The 23,563-nt window shown below is 44.5% G+C and overlaps 1 protein-coding gene and 1 long non-coding RNA gene across 4 annotated transcripts in view; both read left to right on the top strand.

Annotated features, from left to right (window-relative positions):
- The window catches only part of LOC308486247 (solute carrier organic anion transporter family member 1C1-like), a 37,808-nt gene extending 22,413 nt beyond the window's left edge, over positions 1–15,395 (top strand). For all 3 annotated transcript variants that reach the window (XM_081022841.1, XM_081022840.1, XM_081022839.1), the window contains exons 12-15: positions 1,308–1,483; positions 9,699–9,763; positions 10,824–10,941; positions 14,366–15,395. In XM_081022841.1, coding sequence (XP_080878967.1) covers positions 1,308–1,483; positions 9,699–9,763; positions 10,824–10,941; positions 14,366–14,585 — 579 coding nt within the window. In that variant the 3' untranslated portion in view covers positions 14,586–15,395. The remainder of the gene's footprint in view (positions 1–1,307; positions 1,484–9,698; positions 9,764–10,823; positions 10,942–14,365) is intronic.
- Positions 15,396–16,590: 1,195 nt separating this feature from the next.
- LOC308486497 lies at positions 16,591–17,885 on the top strand. The gene is made up of 2 exons (XR_013991097.1): positions 16,591–16,991; positions 17,048–17,885. It is a non-coding gene; the product is annotated as an uncharacterized lncRNA (long non-coding RNA).
- The last annotated feature ends 5,678 nt before the right edge of the window (positions 17,886–23,563 follow it).

Below are 23,563 nucleotides of genomic sequence, written 5' to 3' on the forward strand. Positions count from 1 at the left end.
CCAAGTTTCATTTGGCCCAACGTCCTGCAACACAGAAATCACAGCTGGAGACTCCCTGACAGATGACCATCCAACTTCAGCTTAAAACCTTCCAATGAAAGAGAGTCTGCCGCCTTCTGATGTGCAGTCCATTTGACTGCTAAACAGCTCTTGCTGTCAGGAGGTTCTTCCTAAAGTTTGGTTGGAATCTCCTTCCTTGTATTTTGAATCCTTTGGGTCCTACCCTCTGGCAACGCTGCTGACTTGCACCATAGTGAGGGTCACTTGGTCCGGTGTTCTGACATGAGGACTCGTGCCAGAGCGCCAGACAAAAAAAAAAAAAAAAGGATATCTTGGGATGCAAACAGAAGCTGGGATTGGCTTCTGTGATTCCAGGATGCCCTGCTTAAAACAGGACAGTTGGCAGATATGCGGTATAGTTCTCTCTATTTTGGCTCTGGAGTATGTAAAATATTAACTTGCACCTTAATGTAAGCAAGACAAAGGAGATGGTGTTGGACTTTCGGAGGAAGAGGGGAGAACTAGCCCCACTGTACATCGGGGAGGGCTGTGTGGAGAGAGTCTCTTCCTTTAAATTCCTAGGAGTTTATCTCAGTGAAGACCTTACTTGGAAAATCAATACAACCCAGGTGGCTAAGAAAGCCCAACAGAGACTCCATCTCCTCAGAGTATTGCGGAAGAACGATGTCAATCAACATTTGATGACCTCCTTCTACCGGTCCACAACAGAAAGTGTCCTTTCATACTGCATCACGGTGTGGCACGCTGGTTTGACATCAACTGATAGGAAGTGCCTACAGAGGGTGTTGAATACAGCACAAGATATTATGGGCTGTCCCATGAGTCCTCTGGATGAAATAGCGGAAGAACGTTGCCTCAGGAGAGTGAGGAAAATTCACACCCTGACCGGCACTTTCTTGATCTCCTGCCCTCGGGCAGAAGATATAGAAGCATGATTAGTCGCACCAACAGGGTAAAGAACAGCTTCTATTGGTGGGCTCTTAGGCTGCTGAATGAAAAGATAACAACAGGGCAACTGACTTCCAGGTTTGGTGGGTGTACGTCAGTAAACAAGGGGAATTAAGACTAAGAGAGCTGAGTGGGGGGTGCTCATGTAATCTCACTGTATACAAGTTGTACAAGTGACAATAAAGTATTTCATTTCAACTAGATAGACTGCAATGGGTTCAGGACATCTTGTACCAAATGTTTTGCCCACAGGGGAAAATCCACAGGGAGCGGAGGTGCGGAATGTGAAAAAATGCAAGGCACCCTGATAATGACGCACACCCTCTTCTCTCTCGCAGGTATTTCACAACTGCAGTTGTGTGGGAGTTTCGGGTCCTGGAAATCTATCGGCAGTTTTGGGTCAATGCCCAAGGGATAGTTGTACTAAAAGCTTCCCTTATTTCTTAGCCTTGACATTCTTATTTGCGTTTGGTTTTTCCTTGGGAGGAACTCCGACGTACATGATTATGTTCAGGTGAGCACATTTTTTAAAAATCCCCCTGTTTGTCTCCATCAAGTTTTGGGGCAGGTCAGCTCCGTAGCACAGTTCATCAAATCTCCTGTATTTCAGCGGTTGCTTTTGCAGAATGCCCCTGGATTGCAAAAAAAGGTGCCATTTTCTGTTTGAAAATAATAATAATAATTGTAGCCAACGTTGGTGGGGGGTGCATCACTGAAAATTTGAATGCTAGCAGCTGAAATCTAGGACAAAATATAGCCGTTTTGCTAACTTTTCCTAAAGGCGTTTACAATCAGGATTTCAAAAATCTTCTACAAACTACCAGGGCCCTAAGGTTTATATTCAAAGGTGCTCTTTAGAGCATAGGATTGAATTGCTGTGGAGAGCATCTTCTTCTGCCATGCACAACTGGGTGCAGGCCTCCCCTTCACAACTGCCCACTTGCTCGCCTCTTTCTCTCTGTGAGCTCACAAGAAGTTTTTGCCTGCTTGCCTGCCTCCCACCGCATGCTTCTCCTACCTGCCTGCCTGCCTGCCTCTCCCCAGTTGCCCCGGCTCAGACATGCTTGGAAATAGCACCAATAGTTAAGAGGCAAGCCAGGAGGCTTACGACATGAGACAGGGCCTTTTCAGTGGTGGCTCCCAGCAAAGAGGCCCACCAGGTGTTCACTTTGACATCTTCTCTGGGCACTGGGCAGAGCCTTTTGTTTCAAGCCTTGGAATGATTTTAACATCTTTTATTTGCTACTGCTGTTGGTGGTATTCTTCAGTCTGGTTCCATTAATGTTGGTTGTCACCGTGGCACTTTGGCCTGTGGTGCGGCTTCCTATTGCTGTTTTTACTGTTTAAGCTGCCGGTTTGCTGTGTTCTGTTTTTTTAGGTTTACTTCTATTGAAGTACGTATATTGGGTGTTTTGGTCATTTTTATTTTTATTTTTTTTATAGAAATTTATTGGGTTTTACAATAACAATACACATAATAAACAATGTAACATATATCTTGACATAATTTCACATTTTCTTTGGACTTCCTCACATCTCCCGCTCCCACTTTCATCGTTATAGCATTTTGTCAGCAATTTATTATCTTATTTGCAATCTTATATCCCTTCTATGTTTCATAATCTTCTACTTCTCAAAAAGAGTTATATTTTCTCAATCTCACTTATTTTCTTAAAATCATCTAAGTTTAGTGGTGCTCAGTTATATTGATCTAGCGTCCTGTTTAGCATTCACTCAAATTGCAATATTTTTGTAAATAGTTCTTAAATTTCTTCCAATCCTCCTCAGTCCTCTCTTCTCCCAGGTCTCGAATTCTGCCGGTCATCTCGGCCAGTTCCATGTAGTCTATCAGTTGCATCTGCCATTCTTCCAGTGTGGGTAGATCTTGAGCTTTCCAATGCTTTGCGAGTAGTATCCTTGCTGCTGTTGTTGCATACATAAAAAATGTCTGGTCCTTCCTTACCACCCCTTGGCCGACAATACCCAAAAGAAAGGCCTCTGGTTTCTTAGTGAAGGTATATTTAAATACCTTTTTCAGTTCATTATAAATCATTTCCCAGAACGCCTTCACTTTAGGGCAAGTCCACCAGAGGTGGAAGAATGTTCCTTCACACTCTTTACATTTCCAACACTTATTGTCAGTCAGGTGGTAAATTTTTGCAAGTTTGACTGGGGTCATATACCATCTATATATCATTTTCATTACATTTTCTTTCAAAGCGTTACATGCAGTAAATTTCAATCCAGTACTCCACAACCTTTCCCAGTCCTCAAACATAATGTTATGCCCAATGTCCTGCGCCCACCTTATCATAGCCGATTTAACCATTTCGTCTTGTGTGTTCCATTTTAACAGCAAGTTATACATCCTTGAAAGTACCTTACTCTTAGGTTCTAACAATTCTGTTTCTATTTTCGATTTCTCCACCTGGAACCCTAATTTCTTGTCATTTTTAAAAACTTCTTTAATCTGAGCGTAATGTAACCAATCTCGCACTTTATCCTTCATTTTCTCCAAACTCTGCAGTTTCCAATTGTCTCCATCTTTTTCTAGAATTTCCCAATATTTTGGCCATTTGGCCTCCATATTGGGTCTTTTTCGGGCCTTAGCTTCCAAAGGTGAAAGCCACCTTGGGGTTTTATTTTCCAGCAAGTCTTTATATTTTGTCCAGACATTAAACAGTGATTTTCTGACAATATGGTTCTTAAAGGCCTTATTTGCTTTAACCTTGTCATACCACAAATATGCATGCCATCCGAAAGCATTGTTAAACCCTTCCAAATCCAACACATCAGTGTCTTCAAGAAGTAGCCAGTCTCTTAGCCAGCAAAACGCTGCAGCTTCATAATACAACTTTAAGTCTGGCAGGGCAAAGCCCCCTCTTTGTTTTGCATCAGTTAATATCTTAAACTTAATTCTGGGCTTTTTGCCCTGCCAGACAAACTTAGAAATATCTCTCTGCCACTTCTGAAAGCACTCCGTCTTGTCCAAAACCTGAAGTGTTTGAAATAAAAACAGCATCCTTGGCAATACATTCATCTTGATAGCAGCAATTCGGCCTAACAAAGAAAGTTTCAATTTTGACCAACTATCTAAGTCTCTCTTAATTTCTACCCAACATTTTTCATAATTATCCTTAAATAGACTTAGGTTTTTTGCTGTTATGTTTACCCCTAGGTATTTTACTTTTTTAACCACATTAAGTTCCGTCTCATTCTGAAACCGTTCTGACTCTGTATCAGTCAAATTTTTTCCCAAAACCTTAGTTTTCTGTTTATTTAATTTAAATCCAGCCACCCGACCAAAGTCATTAATCAGTTGTAATACTCTTTTCGTACTAGGCTCTGGCTTCTGCAGGGTCAAAACCAGGTCATCTGCAAAAGCTTTTAATTTGTATTGTTTCTGTCCGACCTGAATTCCTTCCACCAACCGATCCCCTCTAATCATGTTCAATAGCACTTCCAGAACCGAAATGAATAACAAAGGGGAGATAGGGCAACCTTGTCGTGTCCCTTTTTCAATTTTGAACTCTTCTGTAACCACATTATTAACTATCAATTTAGCTTTCTGTTCTGAATATATCGCCTCAATCCCATTCTCAAAACCCCGTCCCACTCCCATCTCTTTTAAATTTCCCATCATAAATTTCCAGGAGATATTGTCAAAGGCCTTCTCCGCATCTATAAAAATTAAAACTGCTTTTGTATTTATATCTGTTTGCAAAAGTTCCAAAATGTCAATAATGTTCCTTGTATTAGCAAACAAATGTCTACCTGGGAGAAAGCCAGCCTGGTCCTTATGGATTACTTCATTCAGAACTTTTTAAAATCTACTTGCCAAAATGTATGCAAATATTTTGTAATCCACATTTAGAAGGGAGATGGGACGGTAGTTCTTAAGTTGTGTCTTTTCAGCTTCCGACTTTGGTATTAATGTGATAAACGCTTCCTTCCACGACTCCGGTGCCCTATTCCCCTCCATAATTTCATTGCTGACCTCCATCAACGGTTGTATCAAATAGTCTTTTAATGTCTTATAGTACTTGGAGGTCAGCCCATCTGGCCCTGGAGATTTGCCAAGTTGCATGTTCTGAATGGCTTGTTCAATCTCCTGTCGTGTTATTTTAGAATTCAGGATTGTCCTATTTTCTTGTGACAATTTGGATAGTCCATTTTTTGCCAAAAATTGTTTAATCTCAACTTCGTCTTGCGGCCCTTGGGTGTATAGTTTTTTGAAGTATCTCTGGAAACACTTTCTGATGTCCACTGGATTCTGAATGTTTTTTCCTTCAATCTCTAAGTTTGTAACCGTATTTAATCTTTGTCTTCTCTTCAACTGCCAAGCTAGCAGTTTTCCACATTTATTCGCCGACTCAAACGTTTTTTGTTTCATTAGTTTAACCTTCCATTCGATTTCCTGGTTTATCAGTTTAGAATATTGTGTTTGATAAAGTTTAATTTCTCTCAGAGTTGGCTGTGACTTCGGGTTCACTCTTAACTTCTTCTCTAATTCTTTTATTTTATCCAAGATCTTATCTTTTTTCTCATTTTGTGTTCTTTTCTTTACTGCATTCTGTTGTATCAAGAATCCCCTCATTACAGCTTTACTTGCGTCCCAGACGATTCTTTTTTCCACCGTAGTATTCATATTTATCTCAAAGTAATCCTTCAAAACTTTTTGGGCCTTCTTGATAATTTCCTGATCTCTGAACAAATTGTCATTCATCTTCCATCTAAAGGATCCAGTTGGTAGTAGTGTCATATCCATCTTTACTGCATTATGGTCGGAACAGGTCTTTGGGCAGATTTCCACTTTTCTGACCTTAGGTGCCAGGCCTCTAGATATCCATATTTGGTCGATTCTTGTCCAGGTCAGTTGGGCTTCAGAAAAGAATGTTCCCTCTCTTCCTAGTGGGTTCTTTGTCCTCCAAATATCAATCAAATCCATATTGTCTGTCATTTCAAAAAAGGTTTTAGGTAGTCTGCCGTCTTTTGTAACATTTTGACTTTGTGACTTGTCCATGTTAGTTGATACGACCCCATTCATATCTCCCATCATTATGATGTTGTTGTAGTCCAGATAATCCAGCATTGTCTCCTGCAGCTTCTTGTAAAATTCCGATTTCCCTTCATTAGGTGCATAGATTCCTAATATCAACAATTTCTCTCCTTGGTGTTGTATCTCAATAGCCAAAATTCTTCCATGTTCATCTTTAAATAAGAATTTGGGTGACAGGCTCTCTTTTGCATATATCACCACGCCTCTCTTCTTAACTTTGTCCGACGATACAAATTCCTGGCCCAGTCTTTTATTTATTAACACTTTTCTGTGGAGCCTCGTCACATGTGTTTCTTGTAAACAAATAATGTCCAATTGTTCTTTTTTTAATATATGGAATATTTTCTTCCTTTTTTCCGGAATGTTACAACCATTAATATTCCAACTCAACAATTGCAGAGACATCCTGAATTGATCTGGTTATTTCTCCAGGGGTGGTATCTTCACTGGATCTTCAGGTTCCCCAGGTGCTGGTGTTGGTGCTGGCGTTGCCCCAGGCCCAGAAGGTAGTTCAATTCCTTTTTGAAGGTCCTCTCCGTGTGTAGACTGAAATTTGTCTCTCTCTTCCAATGTTCTGATTTTAACCTTTCTCCCTCTAAAGGTAAAAGATATTCCTTGGGGGAATTCCCACCTAAATGGAATTGCGTTGCTCCTTAGTAATTTGGCAAGTTCAGAGTAGGCGGCTCTAAGATCCAACAGTTGTCTTGGAATATCTTTGTAAATTTCAATTCTTCTGTCCAAAACCTCCAGTGACTTTCCGTAGTGTAGGCCCAAAATCTTGTCCCTTTCCTCCTTTGATCTCAATGTTATCAAACAGTCTCTGGGCCTCTCCTTCTTTGTAAATCTTCCAAGTCTGAAAGCTGACACAATTTTGAAGTCCTTTTCCTCCAAATTCCAGAACTTGGAGAATTCTTTGGTCAAAAACTCAGCTAGATTTCCTTCTTCTGCCTCTTGTAGTGATCTAATCCTCAAGTTATTCTCACGATTTCGCAGTTCTATCATAGAAAGATAAATCTGATGTTCCCCAACTTGTTTGGTGAGTGGTCTTACCTCTTGTTCTAAATTTTCTAATTTTTGTCTGGTATCCTCAGCCAATTTCCGATTTTCTGCTGTGGCCTCCGTTAACTGTCCAATTGCCTGTGTGTTCTGTGCCACTTGTATAGTTAATTTATTTAGGCATTCTGTATTTTTGTCAATCTTTGCTGATTGCTCATCTGCTTTCTTGTCCAAAGCTTCCAATTTTTCAAAAATTTTGTCTAAAACAGAAGCAGATGCTCCTGAGGCCATATCTTCCAATTGTAACTGCTCTATTTCACCCTCTCCCTCTTTTGCCTGTGACGAGGCAACTTCTTCTACTTCTACTTCTGAGGGCAAAGTAGGTACAGATGATCTGCGTGTCTGCGAGGCTGAGGTTAGAGTTGTCAAAGTTGTTTGTCTAACTCTTCCTCTTCTTCTTGTGCCACTCATTCCAACGTTATCTATCAGTCAAGGTCACACTGAGTTATTCCCATGGGAATGGAAAGGCCCAGAGCAAGCAAACAGCAAGGGAATCGAAAGTAAATGTAAATGTAAAGTCACTGTTTTAATCCAATCCTCTAGAGGGAGCTTAAAATGTCTTTCAGAGTCTAATTTAGTATCCAGGAACCTTCAGATACAAATATTTAGCAGAGTTGATAAATAATCACTTTGTTACAAACAGTGCTTACTTGTCTCCAAAAAGAATGTTTCAAATTAGAAGGTCTCAATACCCTCAGATTGTTGCAAGTTCCAATATACAATATCCAAATCTGCAGTACTGACAGCTCAGTCTCTCAAAGCTCAGGCAGCTCCGGACCCTGGGTTTCACCTTTTGATTGTAATCCAATAAAGGGAGGAAAGTCAAGTGCAAATAATAATTCCAAGTCTTTAACTTAGGATCTTTACTTTAGATTGCAGGTTCAGTGGATGCTTAGATCTGTAAAGTTTAAAAGCTCTTTCTTTCAGCCTCCACTCCTCCAGCTAATTGCTTTTTTCAAGTTCAATGGCAGCGGAAGACGGACTTCCTGTTTCCACGTCTCTCCGCTCTCAGCCAAGTTCAACCAAGTTCAGATCTTTTAATTTGAAATCTCTAATTTCAAGTGATTCAGTCTTTACTCACGAGTAAGTTGGTTTTCGTTCCGAATCCGAATTTGACAGGAAAAGGGATCAGCGCTCACCGGCAGCAGCAGCGCGGCTTCGCTCCGCAGACTGTGAAACGGCTCTCAGCGCCGCAACCCCCCTCCACGCTCCGGAGCCCCTTACGGGGTTCCTTTAGCGTTTGGAGGGTCGCTTAAGGCGCCCCCCGAGCCTCAAGACCACAGGCTCTTGCCGCCTGTGGTTTTCCGAAGTGGGTCTCCGCTTCGCCGTAGCGGACGACCCGATGTCTGTGGAGCCTCCTCTCCCGTTCAGAAGAGGACCGCCATTGCCGTTCGCGCCGCCCCCGGAAGTCCTGTTTTGGTCATTTTTAGTTGTGTTCTTCAAGGCTCTGGCACAAGGCGATGGCTAAATTGCTCTCTGTTCCATTACACTTGGTCTGGAAAGTGTAGTTAGCGTGGAAGGCTGCAGTGGGAATCTGCTCTCAAAGATTTTCAGTGCCTGCCAATTTGCTTTGTTGTTATTTAGTCATTTAGTCATGTCCGACTCTTTGTGACCCCATGGACCACAGCACACCAGGCCCTCCTGTCTTCCACTGCCTCCCGCAGTTTGGTCAAGCTCATGCTGGTAGCTTTGAGAACACTGTCCAACCATCTCGTCCTCTGTCGTCCCCTTCTCCTTGTGCCCTCCATCTTTCCCAACATCAGGGTCTTTTCAAGGGAGTCTTCTCCTCTCATGAGCTGGCCAATTTGCTACTGGGCAACATTCTAGACTGGCTGCTTTGTTACTGGGACAAAATCAAGATGTTACTGCTAATGTATAAAGACATCAAGAGCTTGGAACGGATGTGCTGGAAGGATTGACTTATCCCACACATGCCTCTTAAAGCACTTTGATTTGTGGAATTAGCACTTTCACAAGTGCCACATAATGTATGTTCCAAGCCTGGGAGGAATCTGTTTGCAATTTCATCATAGATCTTTCTTCTCAAAGCTGTAGATTTTGACTACGGTATATTTTGATAATTTCATTACGCAGACTGTTGTTGTTGTTTTTTTAAAAAAGTGTTTTATTTTATAATAAAATAATATAATAAAGATAATTTTATATTTTATAATAAAGGTAATTTTATATTTTATAATAAAGGTAATTTTATATTTTATAATAAAAATATTATTACCATTTTGTGTAAACCACTTAGAGTTGGGTTGTTGTTGTTGTTTTTTAAAAAACATTATATAAATCTTGCTGAATAAATACATGGAACAAAACAACATCAGCATTATTGAAATAATTTCTGTGGATTTTCAAATTCTGCACATTTGGGCCTCTTTAATTCCAGTGGATTGATTGGTTTCTAACAAGAGAGGTGTAAGTTTTGCCCTTGAAAATTTGCAGTTCCAGTTATTTAACGCTCTGCAGCTTACACAACCCCATATCCTTTTGAGCCACGACATTCCATTTATTTCAATGTTTCTGGACTGCAGCCATTGTAGCAAAGTGTATCTGATTAATGTTGAAGGGAATTTTTTGAACTTCTGCATCCTGTTTTTTTCAGATCGGTTTCTCCAGAATTGAAATCCCTTGCTGTCGGCTTCGAAGCTTTCTGTGGAAGGACACTCGGTAAATGTTTCTTCCCTTTCCTTTTGTTTGAAGATCAGAAACAGAGGAAGGAACAAAGGGAGCTGCCTTCTACGTTGGCCAATATACCTCATTATTGTCTACACTGACTGGCAGCTGCTCTCCAGGGCTTCAGGCAGGGGTCCGACGTCCTACAATAGACTGCTTTTTGGAAAGCTAATTCCGGGGGTGGGGGAGGAGGGAACACTGTGGGTGCCAGGCAAGGCCTCTGAAGGCACAAAGGCACGCTTGGGTGGTGACCACAATGGCAACCACTGCTTTAAACAGGCTTTCAGGTAGTGTGTTCTAAAGTTAAGGGCAAAGACGACACAAAGTCTGTAGAGTAGTGGGGATGGAGTTTTTCATATGTATCACACTGATATCAAAGATTCCTTCTCTTCCAGGTCAGCCTCTGTTGTACTCTATCTCCCTTGTTGTTGTTTTTTTAAAAAAACTGGAAAAGTTGGGAATTACCGTATTTTTTGCTCTATAAGATGCACCCGACCATACGACACACCTAGTTTTTAAGAGGAGGAAAACAATAAAAAAAAATATTCTGAATCAAATGTTGTTGAAGAGGGAGGAGGATCAGACTTACCCCTTATGGAGCCCCTTATTTTCCTCCTCCCGCTTCGCTGAAGAGGCACTGCGCTGCTCTGCTGAACCCAGCAGAGCAAAAGGGAGAGCTGCGTAGCGCCTCTTGGTCTGCTGGCTTCCCAGTGAAGCAGGATGAGGGATGGAAGGGCTCCCTTCCGTCCCTCATGGTGTGTTGCTGTGAAGGCATCACAACAAGAGGCGCTGCGCAGCTCTCCCTCTTGCTGTGCTGGCTTCAGCGATAGCTGCGCAGCCTGCATTCACTCCATAAGACGCACACACGTTTCCCCTTACTTTTTAGGAGGAAAAAAGTGTGTCTTATAGAGCGAAAAATACAGTAAGTCTCAAGACTTTCTGCATGTGAAGGTCTACCATGAACCCCCGGCCGTTTTCTGACTCTCGCTGAAAAAACCCCACGTTGCCAAGATCGAGCCAGGCTCACGTCACTTCTGGTGGTTCTTCTTTTCAGGCGGACTTCCCGCGCCTCTTTATTTTGGAGCTCTGATCGATACAACCTGCTTGAAATGGGGTGTGAAAAGCTGTGGCGAATCGGGGTCTTGCAGAGCGTACAGCACAGAGATGTTCAGGTGAGTCTCAACGGGAGCTGAGATTCCCTCTCTGTTTTCGTGCAAGCATTCTCAGCGTGAGAAAACCGAGAGGAAGAGTTTGGATTTGATATCCCGCTTTATCACTACCCGAAGGAGTCTCAAAGCGGCTAACAATCTCCTTTTCCGTTCCTCTCCCACAACAAACACTCTGTGAGGTGAGTGGGGCTGAGAGACTTCAAAGAAGTGTGACTGGCCCAAGGTCACCCAACAGCTGCATGTGGAGGAGCGGGGAAGCGAACCCGGTTCCCCAGATTACGAGTGTACTCTTAACCTCTACACCCTTTTAACCTCTACACCACACTGGCTCCTTTCTCAGGGGGAGAGGAAACTCCTACGGCATTTGTTTAAGACGTGAGGGTTGGTTCATCTTACTAATATGCAAGGCAGTTGAAGTTAGTTTCCCTCCCTGTTTCTAAACCTCTTAAACGGTCTCAATCATATAGCTTACTTCTCCCAGCCTGTCCCAAGAAAGAAGCTTCAAAAAAACAAAACACTGTATTCTCATTTATTTATTGGGATAATATCTTAAGATGCTGCCTTTCATACAACTTCACAATGCAGAGAACAAAAATCCTCATTTTATCCTCATAACAACCCTGTGAGGAAGGAGAGGTTGTGAGTGAGCAGTAGGTAAAGGTGATTCGATGAGCTTCATGGCTAGGTGGGAATTTGAACTCTGCTCTCCCTGGTCCTGGGCCAGCACTGTAACCACTACCCCACATTGGCAGCTGCTGGGTAATTGCATATAGAAGAAACCAACTGGTCATTATAGAATCATATTATAATAATAATAATAATAATAATAATAATAATAATAATAATTTATTATTTATACCCCGCCCATCTGGCTGGGTTTCCCCAGCCACTCTGGGCGGCTTCCAAAAGAATATTAAAATACTATGTTACATCAAACATTAAAAGCTTCCCTAAACAGGGCTGGAAGGGACTCTGAGGATCATTTAGTCTAACCCCCCTGCAGTGCAGGAATATGGAGTTGCGTGGCGAGTTCCCTCCTCCCTCCAATGGAAATAAAGACACATGACACAATTATTTAGGTTAATGGGCAAAAAATGGCCACAACTTTATTGGTTACAGGTGATGAGCGATATTGGCTTAGGCATTGGTCCAAACTGACTATCCGGCTTCAGCCCATCTGCTTGAAGTCCGAGAAGGGTTAACCACCAGTGGGGGGAGTCCTGCTGATGCACATCAACTAGGAACTCCACCGGGGTCACCGCTTGGGGGCGTGCCTTAGGCCCTCACCTCCATAGGCTTTGGACAGGGCCAAACCCCCCCGGAATCCTTTACTGGACTACCCTTCGCAATCTGGGGGAGGTGATGGCGCTTCCTCCCCCCTTCATCTACATAACAATACCCCTACCAATGCCTAACCGCCAATCCCAGGAAGTTGTGACGATTTGCTACGAGGTAGGTGAAAAACCAAGTGGCTGGTGCCAATTTGCCAAGTGGAAAAAATTCCTACCAGGCCCTTTAACAGCAACCAACTGAGGTCCATAGCAAGGTCAAAGGAAAACCTTAAAGGCCGGGAGGGTAGGAAACTGGAGAAGCTGAAGCAAAAGAGGGAGATTCCCGGCCGCGCCGGAGCTAAATAACCCAGGCCACTCCCCCTAGGCCAGCCCCCGCACACTTGGAGAGGGCATGAAGCCCGCAACTCCACCTCTTCTCTAGTTCGGAAGTGGCTCTGTCCCATAAGAGGATCGAACCTGCAACCTTGGCATTATGAGCACCACACTCCAACCAACTGAGCTATCCAGAATGAGTTCCTTTGACACCTTCCCTGCCCCACTTTCTCTGGGGTAGATTAACCATGATCTGCTTTGAATTATTTTAATTCTCAGGTATGTCACCCCTCCCCCAAAAGTGCTAAATGGCTTGTTTTGTTCTTCCTTAAGTTTTGTTGCACTGTTTGCGGGTCAATGCCCTGTAACCACCCGGTTCTCTGGGAGCTAAATAACTACACCAGACGTTTTCAACCTTTTTGAGTCTATGGCTCCCTTGATCAACTACATTCTTTCTGCGGCACCCCTGTAGGGCTCAGGAGCCCAGTTATGTCACCCCTTGTCTGCAGAGCTGGCAGCCCCTCACCCCTTTTCAAACACCCTAGAGCAGGGGGCCGGTTCACTGTCCCTCAGACCTTGTGGGGGGCCAGACTATATATATTTTTTTTGGGGGGGGGGGAATGAACAAATTCCTATGCCCCACAAATAACCCAGAGATGCATCTTAAATAAAAGGACACATTCTACTCATGTAAAAACACACTGATTCCCGGACCGTCTGCGGGCCAGATTTAGAAGGCGATTGGGCCGGATTTGGCAGCCAGGCCTTAGTTTGCCTACCCATGCCCTAGAGTGTTCCCTCAGCCCCCTCTCCTCTCCCCTCTCCTTGGGAGTCCTCCGGGCAGCCACTGCTGCCACCCCTGGTCTCTGAGCTGCCCCCCCCGCCCCAAAGAAAGGTGCCTCCTCACTCTGCCCCACAGGGGCCTGGGAAGCACCCCCTGGCCAGCCCCAGAGGCACCATTCGCCTGGCAAGCTTGTAGGGGGCAGAGACATAAGAGGGCATCAGAGGAGGGAGGGAAGGAAAGAGGGACAGAGGCCAGCATTGGCCATGGCAGCTCTGACCATCATTCAAGGCACCCCAGGGTGCCACAGCACATTGGTTGAAAACCACCGAACTAGACAGTACACAGGTTTTATGGGATCAAATGAGGCCACAACTTTATTGTACGTTTACAGTACGTTTCCGAGCACAATTCAAAGTGTTGGTGCTGACCTTTAAAGCCCTAAACGGCCTCGGTCCAGTATACCTGAAGGAGCGTCTCCACCTCCATCGTTCTACCCGGACACTGAGGTCCAGCACCGAGGGCCTTCTGGCGGTTCCCTCACTACGAGAAGCCAAGTTACAGGGAACCAGGCAGAGGGCCTTCTCGGTAGTGGCGCCCTCCCTGTGGAACGCCCTCCCATCAGATGTCAAAGAGAACAACAACTACCAGACTTTTAGAAGACATCTGAAGGCAGCCCTGTTTAGGGAAGCTTTTAATGTTTGATGTATCATTGTATTTTAATATTCTTTTGGAAGCCGCCCAGAGTGGCTGGGGAAACCCAGCCAGATGGGCGGGGTATAAATAATAAATTATTATTATTATTATTATTATTGGTTACAAATGTGTAGGTTTTGGCCATAGGCATTGGGATAAGCCACGCAAATACCACTCCAGTGTCTCTAAGGGTGAAGCCAACCAGCAGAGAACACCCAAGACATACGTCAAATTGGAGTGTCCCTCAAGTGATCTCCATTGGAGGAGTGGAATGGCCCTAGCCTGGCTAAATGACATCTTTTGTTCTTCCTTAAGTTCTGAGCTGTTCTGTCTACCCTCCTCCTAGGAACGTCTATGTGGGATTCCTTCTCTCAATAAGAGGTGCAACCTGCCTCCTATACATCATCCTCTGCGTTTTAATTGCAAAGCGATTCAGACGAGGCGGGGAAGAGGCAACGGCAACCCAAAACTGTGAGCTGTCTGCCGCCAAGTTACCTGTGCCCGAACTGAACAAAGGAGAGACCTCTTGCGTAGAGGCGTCCGTCAACGGCGACACCCGCTTGTGAGAAAGGAAAGCTGGTTTGGATCGTTGCACGAGCGGCTGCCGTTTGGGCGTTCAGGAGCAATCCATAGCATGAGCGGTTCCTCACCCAGGCCAAAGCCCTATTTGGCGATCAGAGCTCGATACATACAGCCCTGCTCAGATTGCACCAATTGCCCGCAGGCAAAGGCATCAGTTATTTGTAGCAGATCATTGTGGCAAGAGCACCAATCACCTAGAAGAGGGGCAAGAGAGAACTGAATGGTTGGTGCTCTTGCCAATGATCCACCCAAGACTGCGATGCAGCTGCTTGTTTGTGTTTTGTAACGTCAGGAAACCTTAAGTGTGGCACCTGTTTACATGTGAAGTTCCTCATGCAGCAGAGCACTATGGAAGCTGGAAAGGAGGCTGCGAGTTTTAAAATACAGAAGAGAGACTGATATAAAACATTTGCTTAGGAACAAAGGGAGCTCGCTTGTGCCATGTGGGACCACTGGTCCATCTAGCCCAGTACTGTCTGCGCGGACTGGCAGCAGCTCTCCAGGGTTTCAAGGCAGGAGATGTTCCCAGCCCTAGGTGGAGGTGCCAGGAATTGAACTTGGAACATTCCTCATGCCCTGCCACTGAGATATCGCCCTTCCTTCTACAGTCCTCAACAGGGTTGGAGTGTTAACGCCCCCCCCCAATCAAACCTAGAGGGAAAGCTATATCTATCTTGTTAAGCTAAAGAGCTGGTGGGTAGGATTGCGTGACCCTGTATGTGATGGACATTTTCCTCCCTACTCACAAGCGCTCATTGAAAGTCCACAAACCGGTTCCCTGTTATCTCTGAGCAGCCTCTGCGTGCGTGGGGTTCTTCTTTTTAACTTTGCCACTGGGACGAAAACTCCTTGTGCTATCTGTTGCCATTTATAGCACGGATTATCTGTGCAAATCGGTCTCTTGGCTTGACTATCCAATCGCAGAAGTGTGATGCTTTTTCTTTCCTTTTCGCTTTTTGGAAGGGAAGCAATTTCCTGCCATATTCAAAGCATTCTCCAGAGATCAGCAGTCATCATTCAGCCTCATTACAGTGGTGGGAAAGAGGGCCTCATAAGCCATAATATAGTGACCCACTGGAAAAGCAGCTGTCAAGAAACACCTCCATTTCCTGACAAATTACCGCCATGTGCTAAAAGCTCTCCAAATAGACCAGCTTCCAAAAACAAGAAGGTCTATCGTACAAATAGAGGCTTTTTACTTCTTGTTATGGGACCGGGGGTGGGGGGCAGGAAGCCCTCTTCCCTTTCGGAAAACTGAGCCAGATAATGACAGGAACACCCCCTTGAGACCACAAAAGAGAACGTCTGTAGCTTTTAACAGAGAGTGGATTTTACTCACATGGTAAATGCTTAGAAATGGGTTTCAAGTACAGTATTATCTCTCACGCAGTTACTTGGTTTGGGGTGGGGTGGGGGTTGGTGTTACAAACTCCCGGTTCCAATGTGTTTTTTCTTTTTAAATACCATTGCCTCCTTCAAGGCGGTAGGCACCATTCTGTCCTGCAAGACAGATTACTACATTGGACCCACCTGATCAATTCCACACCCCCCCAACCCTACCCAGCTAGATCATGGCAGCCACAAAGGTGTTCGAGCTGATTCAGTGTTGATCCTCTCTGTGGAGGTTTCATGGTGCATTGCAGGAGTGCTAACTCGCCCTCAGGGTTGTGGGTGCCCGCCACTGTAATGTGGACATGCGACGTCACATGCACACACTTGCACACGCCTCTGCCTCCATGTCTGAGCCCCCGCTACTCCCGGGAAAAGGGTGCCTCGCTCACTGGCCACAGAGGGCGGAGCTGAACTGCTTCTCTCTTGGAGACAGCACTGCTGCCGCTGGCAGCTTTTCTCATTGACTTTGTGGGTGCCCGGCCCCCACATTTATATTAATGTGGCTTATGAAGCACCTATGGCTCCTGGAGTTAGCTCCTATGGTGCAGTGTCCACACAGAGCCAACATATTTTGAAAACGGGTTATTGTTATTTGAAAATGGGTTATTGAAGGTTAAACCTTCAAGCACAGGTTTCCACCTCCTTTTGATCCTGTAACTTCTGTACATACGTAATCACCTCCTCAATCGCTGATCTCTCTACCTGACCTGTTTCTGTTTATAATACGCAACCGTGTCACAGTTGACAGCCACTGGCCTAGTTAACGCTAGCGTCAGAGAGAAATGCTGGACAAAATTGTGTCTGATCACTGAATCATATGACAAGCATGGGGAATGGATTTCCATGTGCATGATTAACAGTTGTTGGAGATAGAAACTGCTGAGATGCTAGACCTAGGTCCGGTGTTTTTTATATAATATTTTGGCAGAGCTGGAAAATCTGTGGACCTTCAGATGTTGTTGGACACACACACACAAGCTACTACTTAGTTAGCCCAAGTCCTCTCTACTAAAATGAGCTTCCATCCTTCAAATAGAAGACCTCCCTGGGATAGCTCAGTCGGTAGAACATGAGACTTTTAATCTCAGGGTCATGTGTTTGAGTCCTGATTTGGGGCGAAAGATTCCTGCTTTGCAGGAGTTCGGACTAGATGACTCTAGTGGTCCCTTCCAGCTCTGCAATTCTATGGTTCTGTGAAATAGAAGACTTCTGGGGCATGACTGCGTCCTTTTTAAAGGCTATGCAGAACTGCCTTATATGGAGTCACACCAATGGTTCTTCTAGCACAGATAGCAGGGGTGACAAAGACCACCTGAGTGAGATCCTTAGAGCTAAAGGGAACAGGAGTTCAGCCTGGGACCTTGCGTATGCAAAACACATGACCTGGGCTTTGTCCCCTCCATCAAGGAGAGACAAGAGGTTGCTAGAGTAATGAGCAGGCTTCCCTTGACTCATCCCACCCAGAATCAAAGCTAAGCACCTGGCTATGCATCAGACATAGGGATGTTGCCCAAAATGGCAGCCCTCAACTGGAATTTCCACCACAATGGGTATCAGTACTTTCCCATGTTCTGACTTCTTCACATTCGGCATTTTGCTGTCCCCACATCACATCATGAAAATCGAGCTGTTATGTGTTCAGTAAACAGGAGTGGGGAGTGGGATTGCATCCACTGGCATAAGAATACAGGTAGAGTTTGCAGGATCCGGCCGATGGCCCATCAAGTCCAGCATCCTGTTCTCTCAGTGGCCAAACAGATGCTTGTGGGAATCTGGCAAGCACAAGAGCACTCTTCCCCTTCTGTGAAACCTCCTTTGTCTTGCTCCTGCTAAGCAGATGCACTTTATTAAAGAGCAAAATATGTGCATGAATAAAACCCTTTTGGACAATATGGGGAATGTTTGCATGGGTTTGTTTCAGTTTATGCCAAAGAAGAATGCATCTTGAACATGCCTTTGCACCGAGAACAGAGTAAGCTGGAAGCGGATGTAAAGAAAACCAAGAAAGCCTATCATTAGGATGTTCCTGTGTTGCTTCACCAGAGAACCAAAACATGGGAGGTTCTTAGCAGGAGGCAGAAATCCTACTCTCTCTGCTGCCTGAGTGGCCTCAGGAAGGGGTGTAAGCGCCACCTCCTCACTGCTGAACTCTGATTTCTCCAAAGTCGTCTTCCCATTTCAAAGAGGCTTTCGGCCCTTTTCCATCAAAGGATTTCAGAATTTCAGTCCTTACAGTGTTTTGAATTTGGCTTCCCGTTGTGTGGTGGCCGAATGTGAGTGTGTGTGAGTTTCTTTCCACTGAACTTTCTGTCCAGCGCTCTGAGGCCTCCCCAACTGCTCAAGCTTCCTGAGTTGAAAGAGCCCCATGGGAGGAATTACCTCATCATGACATTCTTTCCTGGGCTTTCATCAAAGCATGGGCACCCAGGAAGGCTGCAGAGTGCGGAGCAGTAGAAAGAGGCTTTGTAGAATGAAAGGACACCCACAAACACCTCCCAGCCACCGAAAAAGGCAGCAAGGCAAAACAAAAAACTAAAACCTTGCATGCCACCCATGAGACTTACACTGAAATTTTCTCCTCCCTTTGATAATTTCCTAATGCATTTTTTTCTTGTTTAATTGATGGGGAATGGTTAGGGAATAAAATACTGTGATTTTTACACTTAATCTTAGCTGAAAAGCTATTGAAAAGTTGCACTCTAGGAGAAGCCTAGAAACCCATAAAACTAGACTAGATAAAGGAAGGTGGGAGATGTGGCTGGCCAGAAATATGTTGTTGTTTTTTAATGGCTTATGCTTTTCTCGTGCCATATTGTAGCACTCATGGTAATCGAAAAAATGAGTATCTCGTCAGATGAATGTGTCCTAGCCTAAACATTGCAAATAGTGTTCCTTTGGCCTAGTCAGCCTTAGCCAGAATCCAACATGGCAGCAGCCACTTAGCTGTGACCCACCTGGTAAGGCCTCACAGCCCCCCCTGTGGCTCCCGAACCACCAGCTGAAGACCTAGGCCATTGAGGGCATTCCAAGAAATATGATTCAACCATTTTATACTGATATTGAACCTCATAATTTGATGTTTTAAAGATGGGTGCGTTTGATTCTGCCTACTTCATTTTTACTATACTGTATATGTTGTTCTTTTAATATTTTCCTCACACAGTGCTTGGCAAACATTCATTGGGAGGCAGTTTATAAACGCTTGAATAAATAAGAGGAATAGCGCAGGAGGAGATGCCTCCTTAAATCTGCTAGACTGTGCTGGTAACGGTAAGAATGTGATTTATTAGCCTGGAATCCACCCAGGACAAAACACAACAACTATTGGAACCAACAGTCATATTTATCTAGGGAACATTGCAAGAAGGAACATGCAATCATTCAATAAGGAACAGGAGATCATGTTCCCGACTCAACGTACCCAACTCCTCTGCCTACTGCCTAACTGTCTTGACCTCCTCCCACCTTTCCCCAGGTCTTTTTTGAGGGCCTCTTCGAATTCTCCTTCTCAGCAGACCCCACACATACCTGTCCCTTCCCTCTGATCCTGTTCCCCCTCTCAGGGGCGGACTTTGGTATGATGGCACCTTGAGTGAGGGCAAAATTTGGCACGTGCATGCACACACAATATTTCTTATTTTCACAATAATATATTTTGGTACAGTTGCTTTTTAAATGGATCTTCTCAGCAGGTACTACTTTTGTTGTTGTTTAGTCATTTAGTCATGTCCAACTCTTCATAACCCCATGGATCAGAGCATGCCAGGCACTCCTGTCTTCCACTGCCTCCCGCAGTTTGGTCAAACTCATGTTAGTAGCTTCAAGAACACTGTCAACCATCTTGTCCTCTGTTGTCCCCTTCTCCTTGTGCCCTCAGTTTTTCCCAACAACAGGCTACTGAGGAAGAACGGAGGACAAGTACAGGTACTACTACTACTACTACTACTACTAATATTTTGGGGCCCCTTGGCTCGACTCACTGTAAGGAAACCACTTGCACTGCCCTGAATCCAGCACTTTTACTTTCCATCTCCTCCTCCTACAGCCCCTTTCCTTCTATCATTCATTAATTCCTTCTCTTACAGATGCCTTAAGAGTTGTTGTTTTTGCAGGGGTGGGGGTGGTATCAGACAGTTGGAACAGAAATGTTAAAAAATAACAAGGGTTGAGTTCCAAAAGGTGTCTTGAGCGATTGGAAAAGGACTTCTGCTCTGCTCACACAATGCAGACCCTTGGAGGGCTTTAAAAGAGGATGAGGCCAAATAGAAAATTCACTACACAGCATCTCCAAGTAGACATAGGGGAAATTCCTGGTCCGAAAACATGGAAAGCCGCTGCTAGTATGATTCGAAAATTGCACTTCTCTGAGTTTTGCTGTGCAGTTCTCCATCCGAGTTTTAGGGGAAATTGCTTTGCAAATATGTATTATGAAAAACTGGGATTAGGAGAAATTCGCTCAAAAATACTGATGGGTTTACATGAAAACTTAAAAAAAATAAAAATCACCAGCTGGCAAGGAAATGAACTGAAATTAATGTTGAAAAAAATGAGGAAGTAAGAGAAACTGAAATTGACAGATCCACCCCTCCCTCCCTGTAAGACCCCAGAATGCCCCACAGAAAACACTGTAGTGCAAATGAAACGTCCTGTAAAATTACTTGTGAATGTTGTTGTTTTTCAAAAAACAACATTGTACGATGTGCACACAGTAGGCTGAATGGAATGTATCCCTCTCATTAGTAACTTGGAAGAATGAAAGAGCCTGGAATTTCCTCTTACACAAGAGATGCCGGCAGGAGAGCTTGAACCGAGGGGCAAGGGACAGTCTTAAAGAACATTTATTCATTGGTTCAGTTTCTAGCCAACCTTTGTTCAGTAGCAACCCAAAGCAGTTACGAATCCAAAACCAGAAACTGGAGCAGGATACGAAGGGGGTGAGACCAAAGGCAGTTGTATTGGTTATCTACCACTTTACCAGACACAGCTCCCCTCCTCACATTCTGATGTATTGCAGTTCTTAGAAAGGCTTAGAATGGCCAGCTGCAAATTGAAAACTTCCTTTGCAACACTATGACCATTCCCAGGATTCCTGTGGAATGACAATGACCCAGTAGCATAGCATGGGTTGCCAGTGCCCGGGGCCACATGGAAGTGGGGACGAAGGGAAACAAACAGAGTACACATGTGCATTCAACTGCCTAGCAGTGTCTGCATCATCCAGGAGACTGCAGCAACAGAGATAAGAAAAGAAGAGTCGTTCCATTGTCTGAAGAGGTCACTTCCTGGTTCCTATGGAGAAGCCGTTTTCAACAGAGCCCAGCAATGGAAACACACAGCTATATTGAGGCAGTACTAGATGTTTAGATTTTGCACCGCCTAACAATTTTACGCCCTGGACAACCACCCCTGCAACCCTTCCCATGCTACGCCACTTGGTGGACCCAGGCTCTCTTCAGACTTTTGTGAGAGCTATTAGTAGCACATACATCCCAAAGAAAAGTGAATTGGCATCTGTAAAATATAACCTCCCCAGTGCTATTTTGGAGCAACCATCAGAAGACTTTTTGAATTCTAACTTGACAGTCTGATGGCTTGTTTCTGAAGCTATCCTGGTGCTCTGATAGATGGAGCTCATTTCAAATCGGGATCAAGGTCCATAAGGAGGTAAAGCTGCTTGCAGAGAGTGTGACTTCTGTCTCTAGTCTGCAGAGAGTTATTTTTCTTTGTTTAATGTTAGTGTGGATGTTTCCTGCAGAGGATCCTAGTGGCTCATTAGTGCTAGTGCAGAAGACAGAAATGCCAGGATGTCAACTTTATCATCGGATGGAAGTTACTCATCAAAATAGATAAGACTCCTCACACAGGGGCATTAGACTACAAATTTAATTGACAAGCCCAGGTGAAGCAGTCCAGATTCCACTGAAGGAGTTGCCTGACACATGTGACTAAATTAGAACAGGCATGTGGGGAACCTTTGACCTTCCAGATGCTGTTGAACTACAGCTCCCATCATGCCTGGTCATTTGCCAGGCTTGCTAGGGCTGGTGGGAGATGCTGTTCAGCAATATCTGGAGGGCCAAAGATTCCCCACACACATGATCCATCCTTCCAAGGTGTCTTAAGAGAACTCAAAAAGATAACCTTACCATGGGGGAGTCCAAGGTTTTGTTGCTTTCTTTTGTTGCAAATTGTAGGTGGGTGTCTTCCTAGCACGTAGATGGAAAGAATCTACTTTGGGACGTTTAAAAATCAGTTCACACTTTGCATTTTTAGCGATACACCAAATATATAATTCCAAATGTGTGCCAAGACCGATGTATGAGAACAACATGCATGCATTTGCCAACTAGTTTTATTATAGAGGTAGACTCATAAGGGAGACCCAAATGGCTGCAGATCCCTATCCAAAGTGCATCGGTAATAAACCTGGATTTGCTGCATTTCATGTGTGAACTCAGCTCAGATGTACTGGTTAGTAATACAGGGGTGTACATGGGCTCTGCAGAGGGCCAAAATGAGGCAAGTCAGGGTGATTTAGAGTTATTACCACCCTTCTAAGTAGCAGCTCAGTGTGATGTTAACATATGAGAGTGCTGGAGTTGAAATAGTTAAACAGGTTACCCAATCAGAACCCAGGGGGTGGAGTCAGAGGGACTATAAAGCCAGCTCTGGGAGGGGCGAAGGGGGGAGTTCGTTGGGAGTTGGGTGGGTGGTTGGTTGGAGTGGGAGTGAATTGGGATAGAGTCTGTGGGTAGGTTGAGTGAGTGTAGAGAAAGAAGCTGAGTCAGGAACAGTTAGGAGCTAGGAAGACAATATCTGAGAGGTGGTTTAGTGAGAGAGAGCAGGTAGCGGAAGTTATAGGTCCGGATAGGCACCCTATGATTGTAATTGACTGATACCCTTTATGAAACCACACGCTTGTTAAACTGCAATAAATAAACAGAAGTTTATGTTCCAATTTAAACCTGACTGGACTCAGTATTGTACCAGGTAGGGCCTGGGTGGTGGCAGCGAGAAATCAAGTGGTGGCACAGGGATCAATAGACGGTGAAATGTCCAGGGACCCTGTGTGATCGCCACACTCGGTACCAAATGAGAGCCCTCACAAAGCATCATTTTGATCTGTTGCTTCCATCCTTTACTGTTCCTTATAGCTCTCTATATAGCTGTTCCCCCCCATACACCCTGCTTTGTGGGCTTTGCATAGGGCTCCCCCACCCCCAGCTGGAATTCAGTTCCGGCACCGCTCAGGTGGGCACCATTGCCATTATAAGAGAACAAAGGAGGCGTTCATGGTGAGTTCTGGAACCTCTTTTTCTGGGAAAATAGCACTGGATATCTGGATAGCCATTGCGACAACAGAATGCTAAACAGGACATTGGTTTTATCCAGCAGGGACAGTCTTATGCACACAGATGCTCTCTCTCTCTCTCTCTCTCTCTCTCTCACACACACACACACACACACACACACACACACAAGCTCCTCTCCAAATTTTAGTTGACGGGATTCCCCCCACCCCCAATCTCATGTTATTATCAAACATAGAAAGTAATGACAACAAATGCTA

The sequence above is a fragment of the Podarcis pityusensis genome (genome assembly GCF_964106645.2).
Source record: "Podarcis pityusensis genome assembly, chromosome: 10".
NCBI lineage: Eukaryota > Metazoa > Chordata > Lepidosauria > Squamata > Lacertidae > Podarcis > Podarcis pityusensis.